Source organism: Harpia harpyja, chromosome 16 (assembly GCF_026419915.1).
Source record: "Harpia harpyja isolate bHarHar1 chromosome 16, bHarHar1 primary haplotype, whole genome shotgun sequence".
In the NCBI taxonomy this organism is placed as follows: domain Eukaryota; kingdom Metazoa; phylum Chordata; class Aves; order Accipitriformes; family Accipitridae; genus Harpia; species Harpia harpyja.
Window position 1 is genome coordinate 23,614,347 of NC_068955.1, and position 15,024 is coordinate 23,629,370.

General features: G+C 38.0%; 1 protein-coding gene across 5 annotated transcripts in view; it reads right to left on the reverse strand.

The window, feature by feature from the left end:
* Positions 1 to 1,178: 1,178 nt before the first annotated feature.
* The window catches only part of SYT9 (synaptotagmin 9), a 73,426-nt gene continuing 59,580 nt past the window's right edge, over positions 1,179 to 15,024 (reverse strand). The window contains exons 4-8 of one of the 5 annotated variants that reach the window (XM_052810470.1): positions 11,222 to 11,342; positions 10,379 to 10,550; positions 9,604 to 9,733; positions 8,877 to 9,033; positions 2,907 to 7,803 (exon numbers count right to left, since the gene is read on the reverse strand). In XM_052810470.1, the coding sequence (XP_052666430.1) occupies positions 8,926 to 9,033; positions 9,604 to 9,733; positions 10,379 to 10,550; positions 11,222 to 11,342 (531 nt within the window). In that variant the 3' untranslated portion in view covers positions 2,907 to 7,803; positions 8,877 to 8,925. Of the gene's footprint in view, positions 1,849 to 2,906; positions 7,804 to 8,876; positions 9,034 to 9,603; positions 9,734 to 10,378; positions 10,551 to 11,221; positions 11,343 to 15,024 lie in introns of those variants that run through there. The other 4 variants (XM_052810472.1, XM_052810473.1, XM_052810471.1 and 1 more) reach the window with 4 other exon arrangements.

A 15,024-nucleotide genomic window follows, 5' to 3' on the forward strand; every position in this document is an offset into this window, starting at 1 on the left:
TTCAAAAAGTTATTTGAACTTCACAGTTATGTATGTTGTTGCATGACCTGCCTAAGCTAGAAGCTGGTGAGATTCCTCAAGGGTAACTGAGGTGAGGGGACCAGGGCCAGACTTAGCAAAGACTTTTTGAATACTTCATGTTCTTTTCCTGAAATGTGGTATGTATTAAAACACTTTGAACTGAAAGTAAAATGCCATCATATTTGGACAGCTGAGGTTTTGCTGTGAGGAAATACCAGCAGTATTATCAAAAGATTGTTTTCTGGAAAAAGGAAGAGATATTTCTACTAGAACAGTAAATATTTGGAATTGAGTTTCACTAAGATACAAGAGCTGATTGACGAGTTTGGCGATGTTTTTTAAGCTAATTTATGTGATTATTCATCAAATATTATTTAGTGATTTATTTTTTGATTTTATGTAGTGAACTATCACTTTTTTTTTTTTTTCTTTAAAAAGCTAAGGTCATTCAAAAGGTCCAAAACTGTTGCATTTTTAAAAGATGGTTTTTAAAATTCAATTTCATTTTTTGGAGTCCTAATGTAGCTGAACTCTATTAATCTATTGTTTTAAGAATGCTTTTCTGTCAGTTACCAAGATATAAATGATATGGTTATAGTAACATTCTAGAAACAGAATTCTGGCTGCTACACTGGCTTATTGACATTTCTCACATTTCTAAATGATTTTTTAATTTTAAAGCTGCTTTAGTTAGGCTCTTTGGACCAGACTGTCTGTTCAGGCACATCTAATGTTATGGAACATTTACAGATTTTCCTACTTGCGCTTGTATTGGATTCACTGAATGTTATCTGCAAGTTATTAAGTGGTTTAAGGCCATGACCTTTTGGATGATGTGGTGGACCAGATTGAAGTGTGTGGTTAATTAATTTGGAAATGATAAATGCATAAGTATAGCCAGCGAATTATTTGATGCTGTTTAAATGGCAATATTAGAATACTGATCAGGGTGATAAAAACAGTGGCCTGAAATAGACTTTGTTCTTGTCACTACTAAGGGACAATTTTGGCTGTCAATTCTGAGTGTTGGAACCTCCTATTTGCACAACCCATGCAAGGGAAGAATTCAACCCCGATCAATCTACTGATTTCTGTTTCAAGGCAGAGAGGTATTTTTTTATTTTGCTTAGAATTTACACCACAAGCCTTATAAAAATTTGCATGTTGCTTATATTTGAAATCTCTGTTAGGGCCCACTATGACAAATTTCAGTGACGATATTGTCAGACATGAATGGAATTAGTTTGAGGTACAAGACACTATGTGATTTCCTTCCCTGGAAAGGTTACTTTTGGATTCACGAAGTTTGCCAACTTGATCATGTCTTTAGATGCAGAGGTTTGTCCCTGTTCTGCGTCTCTGCTACTTTCTGAATTACTGCTTTCTTAGACAGCCCATGTCTTCGGCTCTTCAGGGACATCACTTTGCACTCACGCTCCTGTTCTGTCACTTGAGGCGCTTTTTAGACTTTGTTGCATGTCCTCACCAGGATTCCCCCCGTGAAAAGTCATAGTCAGCTGCTAGTAAAGCTTGTTATTAATAAAGTATCTCCCTTAATTTTCATCTCACTGGATATTAGCTGTGCAGGATCACTAGGCTTTTCAGGTTTAACCTTATGTGGGATGTTTTATTTGCTATTGATTAGGCTTTTTCAGTGAGGATTCTCAACCTTTGGCTTCTCATTTTCAGTTCGTTAACAGGCTGTTGCAGTCAGTCTTTCAGCTGTCCCACTCTTAATGGAGTTTTGTTTCAAGTCTGTAGGCTACTTATAAAGACTTAAAGGATGATTCTGCTGGAAAAGTGTCTTGAAAGGAGAGATGTGTGGGCCTGTTTTGACAGAGCAAAAGGCAGAGAGGGATAATTAGCACTACATTCATTGCCAGGGACAAAATGCCTATACATGTGTCCTTTGTTAATCTTCCATCTCTCTTGTTATCCTAGCACACCAGCTGTCTGAAGCACCATTTACAGGTACCTGTATGTAATGCAGAAAAACAGGAGTCTATGCAGGCCTAAAGGTGTTACCATTATTAAGGATAATATCAACTACAGGCCTGTTCTCATTTGGTTTCCATGTGTCCGTGATATCAAATAGTCCCAAGAAGAGAACAGAACTATATTCAATTCTTTCTTAGTTGAATGAAATTATTGTTTTCTGCCACATTTTGTACATCAGCAGCCCTTTATTAATGCAATATGTGCAAGTAGGCTAGATCTTCCAAATGAGAAGAGACTGAGCTTATCCCTAAAGAGACAGAGAAACTCTTACTTAATTAGATATCATGCACAACCCTTGCTGATGGATATATAATTTCAGTTGATGTGAAAAAAAGACAAGAAAAAAGGACAAGAGTATCGCCTTCTTAGGTGTAGTTTGTGCGGTCATACCAGATACATCTGTGCTCTCTTTTCCATTTGTTTCTGGGCTCCGTCAGGGGACCCCTGGGAATTTCCCTGACCTACATGTCAGGTGTTGACAGGAGGATTCTTAATTTTGCTAGCCTGCCATGCTAAATACTAATTTTGATAATTTAACACACTGTCACTTGGTAGAAGCACTTCTGTAGCTTCTTTATTTTCTTCTTAATATTAGGTATAGATGAGATTCATGTTTGATACCCTTCAAAATCTTTCTGTAATGATGATTGTGGCCATGAAGTGAAACAAGAGGATGTTTCAGTACCCAAACCCCCAAATTATGTTTGAGTACTGTAAAGTAACTGTCATTTTAACAGCTTTGTCTCTCTGGTCTCATTTATTTTATCAAAACACAACATCTACGGAGAAAAATTGAGTTAAAACATTTCCAAAGTATTTGCTGGCTTTCTGAATAATGAATTGAACTTTAATATATTAATACAAAATAGTAATAAATTACAATTGCACAGTTTCTTACAGAGTTTTTATTAAGATCAAAACTTATTTGTTCAGACTAGATTTATATAAATAAATCACAGTACATTTTTACTTGTGTTTAGAAGATTGTAATACGTATTATAAAATTAAGAAATTTTTTGTCCCTCAAACCATCACTGCAAAAGGAATCATGCATTATTTCTACTAAACAAACAAAATGCCCACCTAACTGAGAGAGCCTAGATACAGGTATGGCTCTACTCTCCAAAATTAGACATGAAACATAGAGATACCAGGACTATTTATTGAACAAGAAATAATATAGTACAATGTTCATGTGTTATTAAAACCAAAAGTATACCAAAACAACACACCTCTCTTCACGCACCTTTGCAATGGGTATTAAAAATGACAGCTGGCCAGCATGCAACTGAATAAAACATTCCAGTTTTACAATGTCTACATTTGAGCAAAAGAAGGAGGAACTAAAAAACCCAGACAAAACAAACAAACAAACAAACAGCTCAGATGCTTACACATCCTCATGTCATCTTCCCCTCTGTGCCATGTGTGCTCTGTTCGGGCAGCAGTTGAGGTATGTCCTGATGATACCTTTTCCGAATAGTGCCCATCACTGCCGTCTGGATTAGTGCTCTGTACGGACCTTCAAGGAGATGGAGGTCCTTTCAGAGAACTGCAGGACCCTGGAGAATTTCCAGCTGTAGTTCCTTGCCCAACCCACTGTATTAGAAATCAACTGTAAACGCAGCTCTTGAAACTACTCAGCCTTGAATGTGCAGTGCCCTTACAAGATAATTCACACCTTGCCTAGCTTGGTTCACATATTCTAAGGCTGTCACTTCAGAACAGAATTATGGTTGCAAGCAAGGCCTTGCACTAATTATAGCAAGATTCAAGGTGATGCCGTTACAAAGTCTATCCTGCTGCCATTTTTTCCAGCACAGAGGGCTTCTATTAAATTCTACATTATTGTGGATTACTTTCTCTACATGCTTTTTTCTTTCTAGATAAGAAAGCCATTGTTTTCTCACTGGATACTGAGATGTAATCATTTGACAATGCGCTGTTCTAAAGGGAGGAAAGCATATAATTGAAGACACTTCAGATTGAGTCACCTAGTCTGTTTTTTCACTCCTTTCTGTTCAAACAAAATGCATTAACAGTAAAGTAATTTCAGATAGATTTCTAACTGGGCCAAACAGATTTTTCAGCTGCATTTCCAGTCCTCTTTCTCCCTTCCCTTGTTTGTTTCTCCCTTGTTTGTTACTTTTAAACTAAGAGAGTTTGCAGCTTTTTTTTTTCAATGGCAAATAGGTCCCCTCAGTGCTTGAATGTTGCCAAGTGATAAACACATAAATATGTCTCTTGTACCTCTAACTTTGCGTGCTCCTGTTAATATAGCCACATGCCGTGTTTGGTCTTTAAAAACACAGAAATGAAACCAAACCAAACCAAAAAAACAAAGAGCAAAACCAATAAACACCCCCCCAACAACAACAAATATCCCCTGAAGCCAAGAAGGGTGAACTAAAATAACCTCTTATTTTTTACTCTTTTGCATTGCCCTTTCCTGTTGTCTCACTTTGAATTGAACCAGCAGTTTCCCTACTGGTAGTTAAATTGGACCTCTATATAACAAGTTTCTCATACGTACTGCTTTGATGTTTTATGGATCTGCTGGCATAGAAAGCTGAAGTGTGCATTGACTGGTAGGAACAGTTTGAGCACTGGGGCTTTTATGCTACATGTTTGCTTTCTGTTCTGATAGTGCCTGCTTCCCCACATTGAGATGCATGTGTGTTTGTCCACTGCCAGGATTATTTACAGGGAAAAAGGAAGCAAAAGAGAACAGAAATGCTTTTAATATCTTGTGATTTCAGTGGAAACAGATAAAGAAATATTTGAGCGCTCAACTGCAGAAGGGTTGTGCTGTGAGTATTTTGGCATGGGAATATCACATAACTGCCCATTATACTCTGCCTCAGTGTCAGCAGCTTGGAAGGCTTTCCCATTGACACACTTCTTTTTCATAAAACAACATCTGAAATGGTGGCTTGTTACAGAATACTAAAAGTAAGAGTTTAATAGCACATTGTTAATGAGTGAAGTGGGATTAAAATCTTGCTGAGATGCATTTCTAAGGGATTTCCTTTTCTAATTTAGAATTACGATACTTGTCATACAGCGTAATTATGCATTCTCAGGAAATAAGAGAACAAATGAGGGTTGCAGCTTTGAAATTATTCCTGTGAGCCTTCTACTAATTTACCTCTGAGAATCACAGTTCAGAAAAGAAAGGCTGAACAGTATTGGGATCATAGTTTTCTCTGGGTCCTCAGGTGATTTTGTAGCAGTATATCCTCTGTTCCTTCCAATGTGCTGTTCTATTATTGTACTACAGTCCAAAGGGAGCAGCAGTCTACTGGCCCACCAGAACCATAACATGAAAATATTTCAGGTCAAGGGAATAGCATTGGTTAAGTGGAATATAAAGGAGATGAGTGAAGTATCCAAATACAGAAAATAGCTATCATTCCGTATATGCTCTGCAATGATAAGGCAGGTATTTGTAAAAGTCACATAGTAATGCCACAGCGTGAATAACCATTTGCAAGTCATGAGTCAGCAAGAGTTAGGAGAATTTAATTAAAAATTAGCTTTTCTTCCTCATCCCTAAGCCTTTGAGGTGTGCTGGATTCCACTTTAAATGCTCACTGAACAGAGTTTTCTTTTCTTCTTTTTTTTTTTTTTTTAAATAGAGCTGTGTTCAAAATCATTCTCTTGATGCCAGACCCTTGAGCAATAAATAAACTGAGTATGGTAATAAAATAAAAAAAAACACTGGCAATTATAATGATACTACTTTTCAGTTGATGCCCCTTTGAGTTGCTAGAGACAAATCTTAGAAAGGCTTCTGCGCTCTTCCATGGACACAAAATGAGCCTTCTGCGTAGGTGTTTTCCTGTTTACAGAAGTTACTGTTGCTAACATCGCAGTGGGAAAGCATGCAGCTGCCTGCTCTGCATTCCAGGATTGTCCAGGAAATCCAAGAACTCTATTCCAAAGGAAGAGGTCCTCCTTCTTTGCTTATGCCCATGTCCCCATGTGACTCATGGGAGATAAGCCTGGGTAAAGAGTGCAGGATTCTGCCTGAAGTGAGGATGGTGCATGAACAGGTACGAACATTGTATCCTATCACTGGCCTGCTGATATAAAACTTCAGTTGAAAGTGTAGTGAAATAGTTTTGCCACGGCAACCTTATATCCATATTTTTTGTTCTTCTGGAAATGCCCAGTTACCCATCTGAAATTTTGCTTGGGCAAGTTTTGAAGAGTTGTTTAGTTTGCCAAGTGTATCCTTGTATGTGGTAGCTGTATTCTCCATAGCATGGCATGAGATTTTTGAAAACCACTGTACTTACAGGACTTCTGCTTTATAGCTGCAGCACACATTTACAACAGATCCAAGATTTCCTGCAAGTGCCAAGCTGTGCTTTACCCACTAACAATTCTGATTTTCTGGAATATCCTCAATTGATAGGTTATAAAACTAATTTTTTAGATTTTGGATCAAAATTTCAAATATTTTCTTCAATATTTGTGTCAGCAAAATTGCAAATCCAAAATGCTTGGTAAGCATTCAACACGTACAAGACATGAAGCAATGTGTGTGCACATAAACTTATCTGACATATATATAAAGACCAGGGCTCCCTATCTGTAAGTACGTAGCAGGCAACTAGATTGTATAAAATACCCGAATTTGCATTTTTTGAATAAAAATCCCCATGTAAAAGCTTGAATCAAATTATCTCTAGGACAGTTTGAAGGAAGAGAGAACTCCATGCATGGCTAAGTAAGTGGCAAAAATTTATCCCAGGGGGTCTTTTTTGGGGGCATAGATATAATGTGAAAGAGTTCAGTGTTTTGATTTTTTTTTTTTTTAATGGTCAGAATTTGACAGCATTTACAATATACCATCATGTAAAATAGCCCTGTTAATTCTACTACAAATAATAAAGAAAGTCTTCACAGGCACTATATATTTGGAACAGCATTTTAAAATGACATTGTGTGTGTATGTGCACATGCACGCACATATGTGTGCTTGTTAGTATGATAGAGCATAGCCACCTGTAATATGCTTCCAACTTTTTGCAACAGCATGGACACAACTAAGAAACATTGACTGGAAAATCATCTACAAAGGTTGAGGACTAACAGCCTCCATGTTATACAGATGGTTATCTTCTTTCTAAAAGAACATACTGTCATTATAAATACCATATGTATCTTGTTCTCAGCCAACAGAACTTTTTTTCAGTTTTTCAGATTTGAAGGATTTCTGCAAAGAACCATATTAATTTGTTTTCATGTAAGGTGAAATGAGGCACCAACTGAGATGGAGGATGCAACTTGTCATCAAAAAATAAATGTCTGATGACAATAATTCTTGAAAAAAAAAAGACTTAGAAAGCTATTGATTCACAATACTGCACCTTTTTTACAAATACAAGAACCATATTTGTTGTTGCTTCCCATATTTGTTGGTTTTCATTGCTATCATGTTGCTTGTAAAACCTGGGTTTTTCTAATGAACAGAAATTATGACTTGAATTTGGGTAATGCTTACGACCATACAAATAATCTATCAGTAGCAATAGTGTCAGCTGGAGAATTAATGCTACAAGTGGATAACATTACACTACTTGAAACCAATAGCTCTTCACATAGTAGAAGACTGAGGGTCCTATTCAGCAAATATTCAGGTTCCTATGGCTGTGGCCACAGAGGTTCCAGAAGCTCTCGCTGAGTCTAATCCTGATTCAGGAACCAAAATGATATGCTGTGTATATATTTCTCTGCACAGCCTGGATGCGCTGGACACCCTCCCCCACTTGATTCCTGGGAAGGAAAAAAATATGTCTCTGTTTAGCTCAGTGACATGAAAAGCAATCCACAGTAATGAAATCTAAAGAAGTTAGCCAGGCATGTATGAAAAGAACAGGATGCCTGTAGGAAGGGAAGAGCTGTCAAAACCTAATTGTGGGCTCTGGCTGCAATAAAATTTATCAGAGGGAAGACAGGTTGGATATAAGGATGTACACAACTTCTGCTAAGAGACACTTCTCGTATTCTGGGAAATAGTAGCCATTACACTACTCCTTACGTGCTTTGTCAAGCCATTCCTATCACTGCTTGGCTACAGCTGAGAGCTGGGCGATATGTTTTCTAAACCCAGCTCCCAAATGCCCAGGTAGCCATTTCAAGTGTGGCACTTCAGCCAGTAGCTAGCTTGTCAGTGAAGGCACAAAAATATAGGCAGAGCTCCCCTACTTTACTCAATCTTCTTTCATAACTTACTTGCATGTTGGCAGCACCCATGCTCTGAAAAGGCATGGTGCATTCCGACTGCAACAGAGCCTGTGAGCACTCAAAGGTCTCCCTGCTGAAACTTGTGCTGCTGTGGTCCCCAGGCACTAGTAAATGTAATCGCTTATGGACACAGGGCAAGACTGTGGTATTTTTGCCATTCTGTAGCATCTTCCTATTGCCCAACAATTATTTATGGAAATGCCTAGGGTTAGTGCTTACAACCAAGTAGATGAAGTCCTCAGTTGCATTCTAGTAACGTGGCTGCACTCTGATGCATAAAGTATGCTCAGAGGCTGCGAACTGCCTGCCTCTGTATATTAGGCGCTTATGGCATCACTTGTGGCTTCATATGAATACTAGGGTCTTTCCTGTCTTTCAGCATTGCGGGTAACATTGTGGCTGTTCATAAACGTAGTAGTTTCTTTTGACTGGGATTACTGCCTGACTTTAGCCAGTGATAGCAATAATAAAAGTAAGTCATGGTAACTCTTAGGAAGCAATTTAGTTAGATCTTTGATGAATTTTTGTATCTCATGAATCAGGGTTAGTATTCCCTGTATTGGGGAGAGGATTAGACAGAGGGATTAAAAGGACATCTTTACCCCACTGGACTCTGTGGAATAGCCCCTGAGGATATGGCTAAGAAAGAGTTCAACAGGAATGCCAAATTTCTGCTGAATAGGTTAAAAGGGTGAGGAAGCCTCTTCGGCAGCCATCCAAGCGCAGAAGACCTGCATAACATTTCTGCTGAATAGGGCCCTAAAGACAAAAAACAAAACAAAACAAAACAAAAAAACCATAGGAACCTTGAAAAGCTTTTCTGATTGTGTCGCTTCTTATCAGCGCCTCAGATCTCCAGAGACACTTAAACATTTTTTTTTTCAGTGCAGTTAGGCATCCCTTGAGATGTGCTAGTGACATGGATGTTATATTGTTACGAGAGAAGAAGTTAAATTAGGTTGTTATATATAAAAAAAATAGGTCTTGGTTGTTCTGTAAACAAGGTCCATTGCTTTATATTAATTATCAGTGGAAGTTACCCAAGATCTTATTTAAAAAACAAAACCAAACCCTTAATCCAGTGTCTAATGTTTGGTGTTTTCATGTATATATTAAAGACATTAATTACCTTCTGTCTCCCTAAAATTGAAAGGAGCAGACTTGCATGTTATGCTTGACTTTAATATCAGAGTTTCCAAGCCCTTTTGTAGGATTTAGTGCATGCATGTGGATCTTGGTTTTGTTCATAAAATTTTATCCAACGTCTAATGCCGTATGGAAGGATATTCACAGTTATAGTAATGGAGAAGCAAGAAATAAAAGTCTTACCTCTGCAAGAGGGTGCCAGTGAGCAATGGGTTTCCGAGGGTATGAGAGCATTTCGTTCCAGTGGTCACGACCTAGACTTTCTGCATCGTTGCCTACTTGACATACTCCAATGACCTCATTGTGACCTACACTGTGAAAATGTTCCATAATATTTTTTTCTTAAAATTTTACCTTTAGAACCATAGCATTTACATATTTCATTAGAAACATTAATCATGGATTTTTAGAACTAATTCTTGCCTGAAAAATATAATGAACTATAAAATATGTAGGTTTGTTCTTTGCATTTCCCACTAGTCAGAATAATTTAGTATTTTCCCCATTATAGCATACACTGTGTGTCTGTGTGCATTTGTTTCTTATTTTTGCATGAAGAATGTAAAAAGTTCTTTGTCTGTGTTCTGTAATTAGTTGCAAATACAAGTAAACTCTAAGCCACAATTTTAGAAATGGAGGCATGTGTCTAAGGGGTTAGCATAATTGTGCACAAACAGAACATCAGTGTGTGGACTGACTACATGTTCAGTTATTTCAGTTCTGGCAAACATATATGCAGATTAGTTATGTCAGTTATGGATGCAAATCTATATTTTAAAATTTAGAAAGGAAATTCTGCCTTACGATCCAAGAAATTTTAGTCTTCTACCAAACTCAACATGACATTAATTTCCCATTTATTGGGAAAGAATGATAACTTTGTTTCTGGATGCAAATCTACTGTGCAAGATTTTATAAGCCAATAGATGATGTTATTTTACAGCTACAGGTATCTCACCGGTCATAATCCATAACAGCTATCGACAAGTTAATTTGGTCAATGTTTTCTGGAGGGACGTCAAAGACTATGGCTTCATTGTAAACGGGATTAAGGGTATTCCTCTTGGTGGAAGTTTTTCTTTTCTTTAGTCGCCTTCCTTCACACATTAAAGAAACCTTCACGTAGGGATCTGTGTGAATCATAAGAACAACGTTGGTTTTCTTTTGTTGTTTTTAAGCAAACATAAATGGAAAGTGAAGGGAGCAGTCTTCTTGTATGCCCATACCTGCTTGCAGAATTAGTCACCTGGACCTGACTGGAATTTGAGCTTCTTTTTTACCATGGAATGCCTGGGAGGCAGTGCAGCTTTGAAAGCTTTACCTGGTTGACTGCTTATAATGAACAGTTTAGGTTCAAGAAGCTCCTTGTTGTGTACCGACTTCTCAAAGGGTATTAAAATATCCACCGAACCGTGTTATACATGACTGTTTTATACAACAGCCTGTGTATCAGCCTATTTATAACAGCCTAATTACTTGTACAGATTTGTAGGACAGACAGAAGATGACAATATTCTACACAGTGGGATTTTCTGACGTATGGTTAAATATAATTCAAAGTGTAACAATTAGTGGCTTATATTTCTCAAGAGAATTATAATTATTTTAAACTCCTGAATGTAGTAAAACCAGCTATTTCTTTGTAGCTCCTTTCTGGGAGCTCTGCAGCTCCCTGCTAGTATTTAAAAGTAATCTATGAACTCTTATTTAAATTAGTTTCTGGGATTTGACAGTGCTGAATTCTGTGTCTCAGGAGGGAAATGGGACAGAAATCCACATTAAGCATTAAATTCATTCCTACCTGATGCTCCTGTGATATCCATTGCCTTTAAATTTCTTGCCTTTATTATTGTAATAGTTAGTCTACCAGCTGTTGGAAGGTAGCAGAGTGAAAACATCAGGTCACCAAGATCCACGTTATCCTGTTCCAAGGAAAGAGAGATAATGTGAAGCAATAATAACAATTTTGCCTACCCACAACAGGAGCTAAAGATTAAAATATACCTTTGGGGATCTACAGTTATGTAAGCAAAAGCTGAATTCGCATTCTGAAGCATATCTGAAAAAACAGATATCCATCTGCATACAAGGTTCAAGTCACTACATTTGTTGCTAGACCACCGAAGTTCTCAACTGTAAATGTGGTTATAGTTTCTAGCACTCAGTCCTTGGAGATGAAACACATTTAAGTGTTGAGGTACAGTGTGAGGCACTGGAATACCTGTGTCCTAATGTTTTGTAGTGATTTGCCGGTATCGTTGACAAGCTGCAACAGATCTCTGTGCCTTTCCTTCTGGTCTGCAGAAGGGTACCCATAGAGAGGTTCACAGAAAAACCCATTGGTTGCGCAGGGCAAAGTTTTATGCAACTCTCAAGCTTGCATAAACTCAAGTGTGATAGATGTGACGTCGCTATGGTAATGGGGCAGTCTCCACCAGAAGTAAAGACATTACTTCCTGCGCCGTGTGCAGACAAGCTCCCTCAAGTAAGCTTATCCACCCGTTTCATTGATAGAATGATTTGCAACCCTCTCCCGTGTCAATGGTATTAGGGTTTCAGAAAGGTAGTAGAAAATGAGCAAACCCTGTTTGCAGTTACAAAGCATCTGTCTTTTTTTTTTTAAAAGAAATCCAGCTCTTTTATAAAAGAATATAGCAAATAAAGGATTGTATTACATGATTTCTGGGATTTGATTTGCATTTTTTTGGCTGAGCAGTGAACTGGTACTTTCACAGACCTATCTCCTGTAACCTAATATTTAATTCTTGACTGAAACATGTTATCCTGTCCAGCAAATTCAAAGCTATGTTCTAGGTTTTATAGGGAAGGGAAATACAGCTGCTATAGAATATGTGTATCTTGCCTACTTAGCTTTGTGCAATAGCTACTCTCCTTTCCCAGGCTGGCTCCTTCTGTGTCAGTCACCAAAAAATGAAGGGTGGTGGATGACGTAGAAGGTGAGTGAAAATACCTCAAACCAGCACCTAGCAGGTTAGTGTTTGTCTCTGAACTAGCTGCTGTATAGACCAATGCCCAGACCCTATGCAGTCACTTTACGTAGCTTCATAAGTTAGCAGGGGAGACATGCAGGACAGAAAGAATTGCTGTCACAGAGTTGTAGAAAAATGTTATGTCGGAATGGATTTCTAGAGGTTATTTGATCCAAGCCCTTGCTCAAGAGAGGCATCTTCACTTTAGTTCTCAGCTCATGCAAAGAAAAAAAATAATCATGTACATTCATTCAGAAATAGGTCCTTTCCTTGTGCTGTTATTGGAGAGACATGCTGTCAAGAAGGAAAAAGCTGATATTATGGGCCCTTTGTCAGTAATAACTAGCTTTTAACCCTGGCTTGACTTCATCAACTATCATCTTTTCCATTCTAAAGATCAGTGTTTCATGGTAGCCGTAAAGCTGATAAAGGTCGTGACAATATCAAGATAGCTGATATGACTCACCCTGTTTAGTGTCTCTTGATGGCTCATACTTGGAAGCAGACCTGCTGCAACAAACTCTGTGCCACTGACTCACTTTGACTGTGGGAGGATCAAAGTGCTGTTTGAGAAGGTGATGCTGTAAGAAGTCCTACAGGCTAAAGTGATGTCAGCACATCCAGGAGAAATTTCTCTTGGCTAACACCTGCACTTAACATTACAGGAGGAATAATTGATCTCTGAAATTTTCCCAGTGGTCAGCTGGAGCTTGATACCTATAACCTGGGGAACAGGAAGCAAAGATTTCACTTATCCTTCCCATTGTGAGGAAGAACAACTTCCAGCATTTAAGTGTACCTCCCCAGCACTGAGGTGCTGAGATTTGTAGCTGTGGAATTCTCTCCCGTGCTGCAACTCTGAGCGGAGCAGAATTTCTTAAGCCATTTAAAGAAATTATTGAGTGAAGCCACCTTTTGGCAATTTGGGGAATTTGTCACTCTGGCAAATTTTGACTGAGAGGTTATTTTTCATGAATTGGTCACAAACTTTTAGGAGAAGATAGCATTGTTGAATCACTCAGGTTTTCCCTGACCATTAAGCAGCCCACCAGGCATCTGCTGTTTTAACTATGTATCTTGGTATTCTTAGATATTGTCAACCATGGCAAAGCCATTCTGTATTCAACTCCAGTGCTCCACATGGTCACTAGGTAATTCATTATGTGAGTACTTAAATGTTTTACTGTTACTGCCAAATACAAGAGTTTCCATTCCAGACTTGATCATCCTGAATGAATATTTTAAAACCTTTTATCAATTCTTATCAAGAAGTTCATAGGTAAATTAATTACTATACAATTGTTTTAGATGCAAATTCCAAGAAAAATGTTAACCCTCTGCATAAATGAACTGGTTAGGAAAGAATGGATCACATGTGGTGAATGCAGTGTTAGGAATTATGCCATAATATACTTATCCACAAGCTTTGCCTTATGGTTGAAAAATAATCATCACCTACGCTGTGATGTATTTTTTAGCAAATGCTGCAATGACAATAATACTTTGTTAATGCTTTTTCAAAAATTGCACTGGGCATTATACAGGAAAAACATTGTTAAACTGGAAATAGAGCCTGTAATTTCTTCAGTCTTTTCCAGTTCTAGAGGTTGTAGGTGTTGTAGCAATAGATCACAGATGATTCTGAGATTCAATCTGTTCGTAAGCCAGTGCTAGTAGTAATCTAACCATGGCAGTCTAAGAATGCAATTGAAAGAAAGCTTGCAGGCAGCAGCAGGAAAGAGATGTACTTTTTGGCATGTAAATCCTTCTCTGAGTCTGAAAAAGAAGCCCTGTCTTCTCACATTTTCATTCTGATTTGTGGGGAATTAACTACTACTTCATAATACTTGTTACTTGTAAATGTTTTCTTAATTTTGGAAAGATAGATTTCGTAACAGAGTGAGCCTTTTCCTGTGCCCTGGTTATTCCACCCTGCTTACCCCTATTTTCTGTAACAGAAGGGCAACACTTAACTGTTCCAAACATTGTAAATTTTGCTGTTGGAGCTTCAAGGTTCAACTTAATGAGGGAATGTTCTTCAAAGAGTACCACAAACCGTGACTGCACCACAGAATTTGCATGCGTGTGTTCATCTGTCTGGGTAACCGCAGTGGGACAGGCAACATGCTCTGACTGGAGATCAGTGGTGTCACAGGCATGACCGTTACATCCAGCAAACACAGGTCCTCACTATGAATTCAGTTTCTTAACAGAACCAAGGTCTATGTAACAGAGCACAGAGAGCCTTTTTGCACATCTTCACTAGTTTAAAATCGCTGAGCCACATGGCTTAAGCCATGGATTGTCACTAAAGGAGTACTGTACTGTCAAGAAATAGCTTTAAGGAACAGCATTAACAAGCATAGAGGGTAGGATCTTCTGCAAGGATTATGCTTCTGTTTGAACTGAGTATTTACATGTTACTATGTATGCTTGACAAAATGTGGCGATATAAATATTACACTGCCAGAGACATGTAAAAATTCCTGCTTAGGAAAAGATTTCATAATATTGTAGGTTATCAAGTCATGCATTTTGTACATTCCAAATTTGTGTCTAACTTTATTTAGTGTGGTAGTAATACCATACTGTGCATGTTACAGTGCAACCAGGA